The sequence below is a fragment of the Triticum dicoccoides genome, chromosome 5A (assembly GCF_002162155.2).
Source record: "Triticum dicoccoides isolate Atlit2015 ecotype Zavitan chromosome 5A, WEW_v2.0, whole genome shotgun sequence".
Classification (NCBI taxonomy): Eukaryota; Viridiplantae; Streptophyta; class Magnoliopsida; order Poales; family Poaceae; genus Triticum; species Triticum dicoccoides.
Window position 1 is genome coordinate 24509943 of NC_041388.1, and position 15368 is coordinate 24525310.

Consider the following 15368-nt stretch of genomic DNA (forward strand, 5'->3'; position numbering starts at 1 on the left):
TTCTAAAAATTAATTTAGTTGTGTGCATCTTCGATGTCTCGACTAGCTCTTGATATCATGTTTGTGTAGAGACTAGGTATAATTGGTATCAACTCTATATTAATGTATTATCCTTTATCAAAAACCAGTGGCACATTAGATTATTAACTGCATGCAGAATAAGACGTCTTATATTTCTGGGTGGAAGGGGGGGGGGGGTGTACTTTTCTTAGATTCCGCTGTGAGTTTGGCATATTGCGGTGGATACTCGGAAATACTTATTTGGTTTTCTCATTTCTCATGTAATACCCGACCGGTCAAAAATCATTCAATCATATGTAGCAACTTTAACTTTACTTAAATATGTACAAAAAACATAGCTAACAAGATACAGTAACTCAGCACATCACATTTCAGCACAAAAAAGTGATCCCGGGAACATATGGATTTAAAAAAAATAAGTAGGAAAACTCTTTGAAATGCAGTAAGAGGAAATGAACAAGATTGAGAACTTGAAAATACTCTAGCTAATGAACTCAGCCTATAGTGGTGAACTCTAGGGAATTCATCTTGCATGCACGCTAGTAGATATAGCTAACCTTGAATTGCGAGTACAAAAGAATACCCATGCATGCGTACGTGCGAGCAAGAAAATAAAAAGACAGACTAATTATTTATTCACTCGATCACCATATATGTACGTACAATTGTATAAGGTAAGGTACGTAGCGATTTCTCTTTTCCTTTGCATCTTTACTTACTCACATGCGGTACGTATACACATATGCGATATACTGATATCATATATAGATACAATTGTTCTTGTTGTTTGGACTCCCCACCGCCGTGTCTATGAACAGAAACCGTGGATCTTCTTGGCAGCCGGCGCGGCATCGTCGACGGCCAGCCTCTTGCCATCGTCGCGCTCGGGGTTTAGACCAAAATGGATGTTTGGGTAATGTGCCCACTGCCAAAGAAAATGTATATGCAAAGTTGATGTTAGGGTAATTTGCCTGAGGAATGGAGAAAAGAAACTCATTAACATGTTAGAATGAAAGTTCAAAAAAAAAACATGTTAGAATGCATGCATGCATGCATGCATGGATGCTACGACGTACGTTCTTTGCGGCAGTGCTGAAGGCTTCCCTGTGGCTAATGTCGGGGTTGTTTGCTTTGATCCTTCGTATCTCTTCCCTGATCATTAGATTAATTATATTAGCATCATTGTACTTAAATAAATAGTGCACAACTATTCTTGCAGTTATATTTTCAGCTAAATTGCTTCAGGAGGAGAAAAGCAGCAGTAGTTCGTGCTACAATATTAGAAAAGTAGAAATTAATATTAAAGAAACTCACTTGATGAATCTGTTGTACGCCGAAGGAACACGCTGCCTCTTCTCCGGAGCTGTTGAATCACATCAATTGAAGCAATGATTATTTCAAATATTGGAGGAAACCAAGTCAAACCTATCCCATTCCATCAATTCATACGAACAATCCAGTAATGTAGTTTCGTAGCTAGCTGATCATAACTATATTTTGGATGCATGCATGATCTCCTTATGAAAATCTAGGAAACATGCATGCATGCAATTTATCGAATTAAGAGCAGCTCTCTAAACATACGTAAACCAACTTATTAAAAGCCCCCTCATACTTTGGCTCAAGTTTTGACCATAAACTAGTTAATTAATAAAATTTTATTTACATCTCTTCTTAAAATTATACCATTGGGATCTTCTTTTGAATATGAATTCAAAGGTACATTTTTATGGAGTAATATATAATCATATTTGACTAGTTAAACTTATGGCTAAAATTTAACCCAAATTATGAGAGGGACTTCTAAACCCGGGTGGATGAAGTAAAATGGGAAGATTAATTTTGTGATGACACTTACGACGTGCGTGCAGCGTTTGTTCCTGCAGCAGATCGTTTTGCGACGAGAACATCATCGTCGGCATCCGGAATTTGGACGACGATGAAGAAGAAGACGAACCAAACTCCGGGTTATTGTAGACGCTGCTGTGATCGCGAATGAAGCTGTTCATGCCATTGGGCTTGCTCAGGCTACTCTCCTACATGTCATCGATCGAAAATTAGCTAATTAATATCCATATGTATATATGTGCATGCTGGTACTAGCTGCATGTGCATGCTGTGATCTATGGGTACTATAGTATCATCAAATTAAGAAGACATGGATGTGACCTGTGCATGCACTACTGTGTAGCCTTTTTCCTGCTACAGAAAAGTTATTAAGAGTCGGCGTGACATGTCACAATGTATATATGTTTATCCTGTTTTGCTGATTAGTCGTTACAGCTGATGAGATATGTACTAGCTGGAGTAGCTAGCATCGATAGATGACAACATATGTATGCATGAATCATGATCACATTGTACTGCTACTAGCTTACAAGAATCTTGCTCGTCTCGTCTATGCATGTTCATCGACCTGCATGATCTATCTTCATGATTTGAACAGCATGCATGTACCAAAATTAATTACCATGTGCATTAATTTATGCATGTACAGACATGCAGGAGCTGGTAGTATCATCGGTCAACGAACCTGGACCTGTGGTGCGGGAGGGACTGGTGAGTGCATCTGCCCTCTCAGGCTCACGGAAAGTAGGTTTGTGCAGTGCCCACACCGGACTGTCACAATGTTGAGCATGCTGTTCCCAGGGACACTCACCTGCACACAAACCAATATTCCAAGAATTAACCAACCATATGTTAGAATCCAGAGCATATGTTGATCCAAAGCAAAAAGACAAGTGCATGGGGGAGGAAACCAAAGATCAAGGTGGATCGGAAAAGGCCTGCGATTAGATTTCAGACCAGGTGTATATGAAGCCCTCGTTGCTTTCGTCTCACTTTGTTTGCACGTTTCTACTTTAACCAGCTGCATGCATGCATGCTGGTCCAATTTGTGACTTTTATCAGAGCCTCGCCTGAACTATGTATTGGATACCCATTTTTCTTTCACCTTTTGGGAGCACGACAATGGCTGCAGCATCTGGGATATTGAGAATCATGGCTGATCACTTTCGTGCTTTTTTCATCTCTTCCTTTTGGGCACTCGCTCCCGTAAGAAATAATTGATAAACAAGCCCATGCATGACCACTACCAATGATTGTGTATGTAGGTATTTTGGCCCATGCACATACATATACACACTCACACCTATACATATACATATGGTACACAAGACCGATTAATTGCATGCTGTGCCAGATTAATTAGCTCTGCCAAACACACTTGATGTCAAAAAAAAAAAGCTCTGCCACACACACATGTGCGAGTGTGACTGTGTGTGTTTGTATGTTTGTGAGTGAGTGGCATGGTAAACAGTGCATGGACAATCTCATTGTCTGTCCCTGCTAAATTGTTTTTGGGGGATAAACTAGTATAGTAGTAGTAGTACAAAGGCAATAGAGATGTGTGGGCGTCCCCTACACTAAGGAAAAGATGCATCAGACAGTGACCCTTCATGCAGAGGCCACTTCACACACACTCACATGCACGCACAAGGTCCAGCATATATACTCCACAGACTCTCACAGATATGTATACAAGCTACAGTGGTACCCTCCGACTTCATCTTGGGTTTATCTCACAAGTAGTTTTAAAAATAGCTTAGCTTAATCATAATTAAGCGCCGGGTAAAGCTAGATTATGAAAAAAATCTTCAATGTTTTTCCCGTGGTAAACCTACAGCATATGTAAGAAACGTAGCTAAACTCACCCACTACTACTTCATCAGATTGTCTGAAAAATAAATGAAGTGACATGCGAGTTCATCTTTTCTTCATTAGTATTTTCCTTGCTGATTAATTATAAGGTGGAAAATTGATTATTACTCAGGCTCAGTAGGGGAAGATCCATAAGGATCTAAAAAATGTTAGTGATCTATGCAAAGAAATCCTTTTTTTTCGACCGATGGATTTCGTAGTGTGGTCTTTTCTCTCTCTTCTTCATGCAAAGAAATCCTTGTTAATAACTTTCTGAACATATGGAGTCAAATTAAACCTTGACGCTCGAATTAGCAACATGATTATTTAGCAAGATTACCAACTGATTGTGTACTAGCTAGTTAGTGAATGATTAATTGGCCGTGATCGTGTCATGAAATCACAGAAGTACCAGAAACGCGTAGCCATTTAATTTGCCCATGTGAAGCTTAAATAAATGAACTGACCAAATGAAAAAAAAACTGCAGGTCATGCTTGACATTCACTATCCGTGGTGCCTGGATGCATGATCAAGGTAAAAGCTAACATAACCACCTAGTAGTACTTCTCAACATATAATGGAAAACTATGATGAGTAATTAACATTGGGTGCAGTATTTTTCGACGAATTAAGCAAGCATGATGTGGAGGTTTGTCGCATGGTTTGAATTTAGTTGCCAATTGTCCATTTATATTCACATTGAGTTCATGGTTATCACCAAAATATCTTTACACACAAGGACCAAAATAAATGAGTCCAAACTTTCTTTTACCCCTACCTGAATAGCTTAACATTAAACTCGATGATAATTAAACATCACAAGCATGCATGAAGAAGAGGGAAACCTGACATGCAGTCAAATACAATCAATATTAATTTCTTGCTGATAAAACATTATGAATTCCTAAGAAGAGGAAGGCTATGGTGATTGATAAGTAATAATTATTTCTGGTAAACATCGTAAATTATGTGAAGACTAACTATTTGGACTGATCTTCTTATGATTTTCTTTTTTTGTGAAGACCTCATTTCCATGCATCCGAATATCAAAACAAAAACAAATTAGGCAGGAGAACTAGGAAGATGTGTTCTAATTAATTTCACGAGAAAGGCTTCCAAACACTAAAAGGATCTTTATTATTCCATGCCAATACAAACTGAAATGATATATGTAAAAAACGTACAAACTATTCTATGTTATATATATAACGAAATTATTCATGTGTAAATGGTCACTTAGCTTGAACGTGGCACAATGGCACCTATTAATTTCATAGACATATCTATACTGAGACTAAACAATTCAATAAGTTAAACATAGTACTTACTTATCTGATTGTGATCTATGACCATGTTGGGGTATATAAATGTGTTGATACGCATGCATATAACTTATCAGGGCTAAAGAGAAGCCAAAAATACAATAAGGAGAACCTTTCAGATCAAATTGTGGAAGAACAAGGGATCAATCAACAGACTTACTTACTTTAGACTTGCAACTCATGTATCAACAATAGTATCTTATAAAGATCGTGCATTTATAATGTTTAAGTAGCATTAACTTTGGCACATGCATGGTGTACAATACTACTAGTATTTGATATTATCTGTATGTTGAGACACTGTTCTCTATTATTTCAAGTGTATTCAAATCCAGTGATTCACATGATGAAACACAAGGAAACTGCATGAGGTTTTTATGCTCCATGCAAATATTATATATTGAAGAATGATAATAATAAAATCAAATTGGAAAACAGTTCTATAAATTGTTGCATAAGTGCACCGACGGGCCTAAACAAATGTTCTTTTTAACTGAAACTGAAATTCCACAAGGAAAAATAGAGAGCATAATTAAGGAAGGGGGGAAATGCTTCCTGTTTTCTTCGGATAGGATTGTTGTCCTTTTGGTTTTGTTTAGACAACTCTCCAACAAACTGGCAACAACGCAAAAAAGGAAGAATCCACTATATATAATCAGGTAGAGAATCTAGAAGGCGATTGGATTTTGCAAATAAAGAAACACTATACAAAGACTCATAACTCTACAACATTAGAATGACCAAAAATTGGTCAACCGATCAATCACCCGAGGAATCTCTCTTTTCTAGGCAGATCTATATCACAGAGAGAGAGGGAGGGAGGGAGGGAGAGAGAGAGAGAGAGAGAGAGAGAGAGAGAGAGAGAGAGAGAGAGATTATGCAGGCAACATGTACACATATGGATCTTACCGCGAGTACGGTGTTGCAGAAGTTGCAGTGGACGTAGCAGACTTCTTCTGCCGGCGTGATCTGGCCCGACGACGACATTCCTCCTGATTATCCCCTGGAGCCGCCGCCTCGCTGCCCCCCTAGCCGTTCAGACTACGGCGAGGTTCACCAGGCGGCAGCCAAGAAGAAGAAGCGTTGGCGCGGAGAACTGCAGGCTAGCTAGGTTACATGTGCTACTGCTGCTTCTCTCTCTTTCTCTGTGTGTGTAGGTTAGATCGATGGAGAGAGAGATATGTATGGGCAGAGAGGAAGGAGAAATTGAGCTGTCTAGCTTTCCTCTTTCCAGGTTTTATTGATGCTATGGCTAGGAGAGGAGAGGAGAGAGAGAGAGAGAGAGAGAGAGAGAGAGAGAGTAGGAGAGGGGAGAGAGAGAGAGAGATGGGGGTTGGAGGATGAGAAATGGCGTGTGTGGTATGATTGCAACAATGAGTGGGTGGCAGATACCCCTATCCCCCTCCATCATGCCTATCTACCAACATGAATCCACATCGTTAGTGTGCACTTACCAAATTGCTCAGTCACCAGCAAGCAAACCCTTGCACACTAGATTTTACAGAAGTTCTTTCCTATATTTCCGACCGTCGAAAAAATCACTTGGAAATCAAGATCTTGATCCAGAATGGTGTGACTGTTGCCATTTTCTTGGCCTATAGGTTGGTAATGACGCAGAGAGGCCAGGGTAATCCTCCTTTTTTAGATAATTTTTTTCTTGGCTTATGTATATGTATATATGCATTCTGTGTAGCTGTGTGTGCGCGCTAAACTTGCATATTTTTAAATACATAGATAGATATATGTACGTCCAGGCATCCAGATGATCCGATGGATGGATGCCCATGCGGTGTAGATTGAAGTCCCTTTCTGCCTCACCACGGCGGGCCCGTGCGCTTGTTCGATCGATGCCATAACTTCATCACAGTACCAGCTGCAACTTTGGTTCATGCACATACGTACACTGTAGGGAATAAATTCAAGTAATAGTGTGCGTGTCAAAACGTTTTACTCTCTGTCCGTGAACATGTATCATGTTTCACTTTTGGCGTACGTTTATTGTGGACGGACAAACGGCCGGTCGATAATAAATTAGAAAAATACGCCGGAGAAAATGTTGTAAAAGAGAGAATTAGCGCACCTTTTGGATGGCAAATGGCATAGCAGAGAATGTAGCGGGAGTGCAACAAGTGAGAACACCATAGACAATTCAATTCTCATACGATATGATGTGTGCACATGTGATGTGTAGTCGTGTCGAAAAACCTGTGGCTGTGACCAAGTGATTGACGTACGTTTTGTAGAAGACGAAGGTGATAACGTTGGTGATGAGGACAAGTCGAGAGATAGATCTTGCACAGATGCAGCCCAACAGTACTCACAATTAATCTCTTGGACAAAAAATGATCTCTCGTCCAAAACAAGAAAGATTCCTGGGGGAAGGAACAACCCATACAAGACTTTGGTGCCACTCTCTCAGCCCAAAACGGCAACCGCTCTGATCTCCACAAGACGTTCGTGCAGCCCTGTCGATCAATCTCTTGTCAATAACCGTGACCTATCAACCACGGCGCCTGTCCAATCCCTTTTTGCAATTTGACAAAATATCACCAATGATTCCTCCTAGCTCTACCCAAGGATATATACCCACGAAATTACTCCCTTTTTTTTCGGGGTGAAGTTTCGCAATTCTTTTGAGCTAGTGGATGCGGTTTTGTATGTATGATGATTATGTTGTTCCTTTTTTTTGCGGGTAATTATGTTGTTCCTTTTCGAAACAGCATCTACGTTTACCACAAACTGGCATGGTCTCCCGTCCAATTTCACCCTCTGTTAGCCGGTAAATTAACTAGGCGTGTTCTTTGCGCGTGTCGGCACGTATGTGGAGGTCATATATTAATGAGCTTTTCCCTTCAAAAATATATATTAGTTAGCTTGATCAAGTTGAGTTGTAAATCAATTGATGGGTGAATTACATGACTTTTGCTTTCCATTTGTACAATGACTAGTCTCTCTCAATTTAATCGTGCAAACGAAAGGCGACGTTGCTCTCATCGTACAATTTGTTCAGGAGAGGTGAATTTCTTATTGACGATGACAAGCAGATCGATGCAAAGCCTATAGTGTTGTCCACTCTCCCAGTTTCTATTTCTATGAATAGTGACGGCAACAATATGATGGTAACACAACAATAATTCTTTATTATCCAGGGCTTTGAAATTATTGGCTTGCTCCACTCTGTCATTCTCAAGCTAGCTGTGGAGTCAATGTGAAATGGAATAATAATAATAGTATATACTTGACTGGTCTCTATGTACATAACCATCATGCAGATTTTAGTTTAAGAAATGTGGCGGGCTATCAAATATCGTTGTTACCACATTCTATAAATTGTAAAAAAATCTCAAGAAAATGCAATAGTCTTCGTTTTGATATATTGATAATAAAAGAGAGTTCGCTCGCAAGGAAGATAATAAAAGAGAGTTATCTACAAAGATCAAGCGGATAAAGGGCTAAACCCGCCAAATAACAATGCAACACCCTACTCGCTAAGTGTGGTGGGAAAAGCGCCACCAATCCCGTTGCCACATCTTTGCTCAGTGTTTGGGCGCAGTTTTGAGTTGCCGCGCTGGTGACATTGGGTTTCTAGTTATTGAAGATGATTGTATTCTTCCTGCAAAAAATGAAGAGGAAGATAATCATGTTTGATTGCTTCTAGATCTACAACTCCGTGAGCATGATCACCGAAGATGTGCACTTTCACAACATTGGCGTTTTGGAGAGAACTGTCTAATGCCACTATTCCATGAAGTTGTCCCAGACAACTGAGGACCAGAAGGTGAATTAGATCCAAGATAGAACGTCGGGCCAAACGGTGTGTGGAAACGGACGGCCCACAAGATGGTGGGTCTTGATCTCCAGGGATATGGTCGGTCTAAGAGCATCTACAACCGAATTTAGCAAATCCGTCCCATTAAACGTCCGCGGACGCGCCTGGTCAGTGCCCGGGCGTATCCGTTTTTAGCCCTTATTTGTCCTTCCATGCAACCATACTTCTCATTTTCTCTCTTATATGGTTGGTCATTTGCATGTGATTGGTGGATAGATGAAAAGATAAAGAATAAAGAAAGAGAAACGGTGGTCCGTGATCGGCCACGTCCCGCATGGCGAGCTGACCGGGCTCATCCGCGAGACCTTGTATCCCCTACATTTGATCTAAATATGAGGGTTCGTGGACAGTCCGAACATACAAGGACGAATGAGGGGTCTATTTAGGTTAATTTTTCCCTTCTCTCATGTCCGGTCATTGACCAAGCGCGTTCGTGGACTTTTGAGAAGGAATTGAGGTGGACGGTTAATTGAGCTGTTCTACTGACTTGTGGTTCTGTAAAATCATAGTAAGAAGATAAAAGTAACTGAAGACATGGTCAACACATCGATGTATGCGGGCAGTTGCAGTTGCCAACTGCCACGATTGACTACGCAGGAGCAGATCCTCCAACATGGGACGATCTATCTGTCAATACAGCAGGATGAATTCAACAGTGGCAGTTAGGAGTACCTAGCTACCGGAGCCTATAGCTGCTAGCTCTAGCCTCTAGCTAGCTAGCTGGTTAGTCAGTCTCATCAGTGGAGCTGAACTGAGGAGTAACTGCTAACTAAACATATTGAATCAGTGGGACAGTATACATAACTGCTAGATATAAATGTACAGCAGCGACATCAATCGTATATTTAAGTAATCATGTTTACTTGTGTGTTTATGATAGGTGCAGCTGAGGAAAATGATAGAGGCGTGTCAGTATGTGCGCATCTGAGAGTTACTTCGTCCGTTCTTTTTACATTGGATGGTATTAGACAGGATCCTAAGAACGTGGTAATAGACAAAATACATGAATAAAATAGAAATGTATGTGCAAAACAGAGACTTGTAAACATTGGAATTTTGTCAACTTCGGTGTTTGTTCACAGGAATTAAAAAAGAAGAAGCATGAACCCTATTAAATATGGTCAAATCAAAATCAAACCACATAAAAATGTATAGTTAAAATGACCAAATAATTTGCTGGTGTGGGTTACTTTCTACTCAACATAACCTACTAAACTGAAAGAAATTGCCTTTGTAAATATTACTCCCTCTGTTTTCAAGTATGTTCTTTTTTTGTACAATCGTAACTGTGCAATTTGGCTTTTGATTTTCCTATATGCAAGTATAATATTATAATGATACCTAATAATACAACTTGTGTCTAACAAACATAGGTCGTTTCTAATACATTTGACGTTCACTATAAATAAGTTTGATTGTTGGCTTCTAAAATGATCGTTAAAGATAAATAAATTTGTGTTGTGATTGTCAACTAGTCAAAGAAATGACGTATATTTTTAAACCGACGAGGTTTTCTTAGAGCATCCACAACCGTGGATAGCAAATCCGGACCCTTAAACGCCCGCGGACGCGCCCGACAATGACCGATCAAACCTCAAATTTACTCCTCTGCATCCGAATACCTCATATTTAAAATCTTAAATTCATACAAAGCAAGCAAACGGGGGAATCCTACGTAGATCAACATATACTACCCTAATCCTCGTCGGAGATGTCCATTATTTCCGTGCCCGGCTCTAAGTACATGGGCGGCAGCCGCAACTCCAGCTCCTGCGACTCCTCCGGCTGCTCCGCCTTGTCCTCCGCCTTCAGCTCCGCGTCAAGTTCGGCGAAAAGCGTGTCGGTCGCTGCTTGTTCCTGTCGGATGAACTGCTGGTTGGAATCGACATAGGCCACATCCTGGATGGACTCTAGGGTGGCCTGGTGCTCCGTCATCTCCGCCACTTGGGCAACCGCAAAGTCCGCCTCTGCGTCCTCCATGCCGAAGCCTGTAGCCGGCGCCTGCTCATGCTCCGGCTCCTCTGGCTCGTCCTCCTCCGGATCCGCCACCTCCATCGGAACCGGCTGCTGCTCCTTCTCCTCCGGCTCCAAAGAGTCTGGAGGGAGGCCAGCTCGATGCAGGTGGCGCGCCTAGCCCAGATCTCCTCCTCAATCTGGAAGGCGTTTTGGCATGAGCATAGTATACGTCATCTTCTTTTGCCGGGCCATGGCAAAGCCGGACAACGTGGGAAGAGCGACGCAGAGATGGATGGACACGGACTGTTGTTTTTTTTTTTTGGTGATTCCATGTGGGACTGCGTCGTCAGTCCAACGTGGCGGACATGCCTGGGCCTCCCCATAACCGCCCTATATTTGGGCTGGATATAAGGGGTGCCGGTCAACCCGGGCGTTTGAGGCGCCTATCTGGGTTGATTTTTCTTATCGGTCACTGATCGGCCGTCTGCCCGGGCGAGTTTTAGGGTGCCCGGCTTTAGATGCTTACGATGTGTGTGGAACCTGAAATTTGGTAAATACACCCACTGCTAGCTGTGTGTGTGGCTATGATGTTGTAGATTACAAGGGGTCGTACTCACACAAGTCCACGCCACTATAAGCATATTATATGCGACATTTGTTTTATTTTATTTTGTAAGAGAGAGATCACGTACGTAGGTGCTTGAGTGCAGTTGTGCTGGACCGCTGGCCAACCAGTTCGCAAACATCTCATGATGATGTGGGTTGTGGCTTGAGAGTTGACATGACAACTAACAATAATCAATGACCAGATTTTTGGTGTTAGGATCATGCATGCATGCATGCCTCCTTTTTGTGTGTGATAATATAGGACTGCATGCACATAATCTGACCTGCTCGCTGAATTATCATAGCTAATAATGCAGTGATAATATAGGACCAAGCCTTAATGCACATGACCGAGCCTCATTGTTGAAATATATTGCCCGCCTCCCTCCATCAGTTCAGACTTTTGGATGAGTTGGCTAGTGCATGAATTCAATATGGTATCCGAGCCAAGAGGTCTTGAGTTCAAGACCCTGCCAACGCAGTATTAAATAAAACAATTGTGCGGCCTACATCGATCCCATGTCTAAGGACTAAAATAGCCTAGACGTGAGGGGGAGTGTTGAAATATATTGCCCGCCTCCCTTCATCAGTTCGAACTTTTGGATGAGTTGGCTGGTGCATGAATTCAATACTCATCTATCACGCCGATTCTTTGGTCAATTTTAGCCAGGCATGAAAATACCAAAATAAGCTACTGAAACTCGCCAGACCATCAATGTACTGTCTTACTCCCTCCGTTCCTAAATATTTGTCTTTCTAGATATTTCAATAAGTGACTGCATACGAAGTAAAATGAGTGAATCTACACTCTAAAATATGTCTACATACATCCGTATGTGGTAGTCTGTTTGAAATGTCTAGAAAGACAAATATTTAGGAACGGAGGGAGTAGATTATTAGTTCAAGGAAATTAAGATTAAACCGTGAAAAAGCTAAGGTCACTCACAATGGATTGTATCATGTGCTAATCATAGTCCCTGCATATTACTATTTCAACTTGTATATTCACATTTAATAATACATTAATTAGTATTGTATTACTCCCTCCGTTTTTATTTACTCTGCATATTACAGTTGACTGAAGTCAAACTTATAAATATTTATCATAACAAATCTATATGATGTGAAAGTACGTCCAATAATGAATCTAATGATATTTTTTTGTATTGTACATGTTAATGTTTTTGTCTATAAATTTCGTCAAAGTTTATAAAGCTTGACTTTGACCAAAACTAATATGCTGAGTAAATAAAAACGGAGGGAGTAATATATTTGTATTATATTCTCACTTCATTTATTCGTTTGCAGAGTCCCAATACAAATTTGTGACTATGATTTATTTATTTATAACTTTTGTCTCTTCATGTGGTATCATAAGTCTCCTTTGATATCCTTAATTGCAATGCCACATCATCTTTTCGATTATTTGGCACTGCATGATACTCTCCCCTGTTATTTTCCATAGGTTCTCTTCCCTTGTCTGCTCTATTTTAATTTGCAAGCTCACTCTATTAATTAACCTCATTTCTTGAACAACCTCTCTCTCCCAATGCTTGATTTCACTAGTAAAGGTCCCCCCCCTTTAATCCCGGTTATACGAACCGGGACTAAAGGCCCTCCACGTGGCAGCTGCCTGAAGGTCTACCTTTAGTCCCGGTTGGTAACACCAACCGGTATTAAAGGAAAAAATTTTGAATTTTTTTTTGAATTTTTTTTTCTGATTTTCAAATTTCTGAATTATTTTAACCTCTAATCTCTAATCACCCCTCATCCCTGCTCAATTTAATCTCTAATCACCCCTCATCATTCCAAATCATCTAACTTCCAGGACGGTCACCCATCCTCCCACTCCCCGATCCTGAGCACGCTTAACTTCCGAGTTCTATTCTCCCTCGTTTCCAAGTCTGCACTTGTTGTTTTCCTGACAATAGTAAGGTGTCAATCCTATTAACCCTCAGGAGTTTAGCTTGAGCATGAAGTCACAAATTTCACTGTTTGAGTTTGAAACTATTGTTCTAAAAAACAATAATTATTTAGTAACACTAATATTTCTTGAATAAGTAGTTTGACCACAGTTTGACCATAATTTGACCAGATTTGACCAAAATTCAAAAAAACTGAAATAATTATTTAGTAACACTAATATTCTTGAATAATTATTTAGTAACACTAATACTTCTTGAATAAGTAGTTTGACCATAGTTTGACCAGATTTAACAAAAATTTAAAAAAAAACTGAAATTTGAGCATAACTTTTTTCCTTTTGGAATTTGAGGATTCTAAAAATTTGCAAACAGGCCATGGGCTATCAAAATCGGATGCGGATTTTCGTGCTAAACATTTTGATATATTATACGTTTTTTTCTGACATCGTATGCAAACATTATAACTGTTTTATATTTTCCCTACACTTTTTGCAAAACATGTCCAAATTTAAGTTTATAAATTTTCCTAACTAGTAGATGTAGTAACATAACTACATCTCGAAGGATTTTAACTTTTGAAGTTTTTATTATTTTCTTTTGCTTTTTACAAAACTGAAAAGGCGATAAGGGGGGTAGGATTTGAAAATTGCACCATTAGTACCGGTTGGTGCCACGAACCGGTACTAATGGGCACCACGCCCTTTAGTCCCGGTTCGTGGCACTAACCGGGACTAAAGGTCCCATTTGAACCGGGACTAATGCATGTATGGTGCCCTAGCCGCTCGAACCGGGACTAATGCTCACATTAGTCCCGATTCGTAATGCAACCGGGATTAATGCTCTTTTCCGGCCGAACCAAAGCCCTTGTTTTCTACTAGTGTTTGGTCGCTTTGTTTCCACTAATCATCCCATAACCAATGCTAAACAATAAAATAGTAGATAAATAAGAAATTATGTTGGTCATTTTGAATTTGGGTTTTTTGAAATTGTACCAAGTTAGAAGAATTTTGAGATGGGCTTAGTGAAAAGAATCAAAAGGAGTATATCACATATACATGTGCACATCAAGCACACTCGTGGATGGGAGTCATAGGTCATGACATATGTAAAGTAGATATTGATGAAAGAATTAATATGGTTTACTCTTTATTTAGGAGCTACTCCTCCGATTTGGTTTATAAGTTCTAATACTTATTTCAAGATTTACTTTGACCATCTATTAGATATAAAATATAGGAGATGCATGCCACAATAAGTACACCATTGAATTTGAATTTTTGAGAAACCCAAACTTTATTAAATTGAAATAATAGTTACATCGTTTATGGGGATGTGTACAATTTCACTCAAAAGGCTCCTCAAACCAATCATAAGTGAAAGAAAATCTAGCTAATCTAGCAAGCTCATGAGCAACCTTATTAGTTTCTCTATTACAATGCTCGAACCTAGAAATAGGAAGATCACAAGCAATATAGTAACAATTTACATTGAATTTGCATTTGAAAGAAGCTTCCAATGATATAATTTGTATGGCTTTGCTGGACGGCGCCACAACTCCATATCCAAGTTTTTTGTGGAGGTCCTAACGATGTGTGGTAGCCTTCCATCACCCCGGTGACAATGCAATTTTTTATTGTGTGTTCGGCGGTTGGTGCCAGTGTTAGTGGCTTCGACTTTCCCTTCACGTGATAGTTGTTCTACATGGATATGGTGGGTGTGGTGCAGTGTTAGACCTGGATCAAAACTCTTATATGAGGATTTGGCAATGGTGCAACCTACATGGATATGTTGGGTGTGGTGCGGTGTTAGACTTGGATCAAAACTCTTATATGAGGATTTGGCAATGGTGCAACCTATGGGCGTCATTCACATATATACAAACTTGGCGTGGCAACACATGCTAATTTGCCATGGCAAGAACACAAGTTTATCTGACCCACGGCCCCCTCCCCCTGCCGCCGCACATCGAGATGCACCCAAGAATCTCCTCGATGCATCTGCGTCCCAGG

General features: G+C 40.2%; 1 protein-coding gene across 1 annotated transcript; it reads right to left on the reverse strand.

Annotated features, from left to right (window-relative positions):
* Positions 1 to 629: 629 nt before the first annotated feature.
* LOC119298877 (protein YABBY 6-like) lies at positions 630 to 6391 on the reverse strand. The gene is made up of 6 exons (XM_037576181.1): positions 5953 to 6391; positions 2555 to 2680; positions 1880 to 2057; positions 1336 to 1384; positions 1098 to 1173; positions 630 to 946 (listed from the first exon to the last, which is right to left on the reverse strand). Exons 1-6 carry the CDS (start codon positions 6028 to 6030, stop codon positions 830 to 832), a joined length of 624 nt encoding a protein of 207 aa, XP_037432078.1. The 5' UTR covers positions 6031 to 6391; the 3' UTR covers positions 630 to 829.
* Positions 6392 to 15368: the final 8977 nt, after the last annotated feature.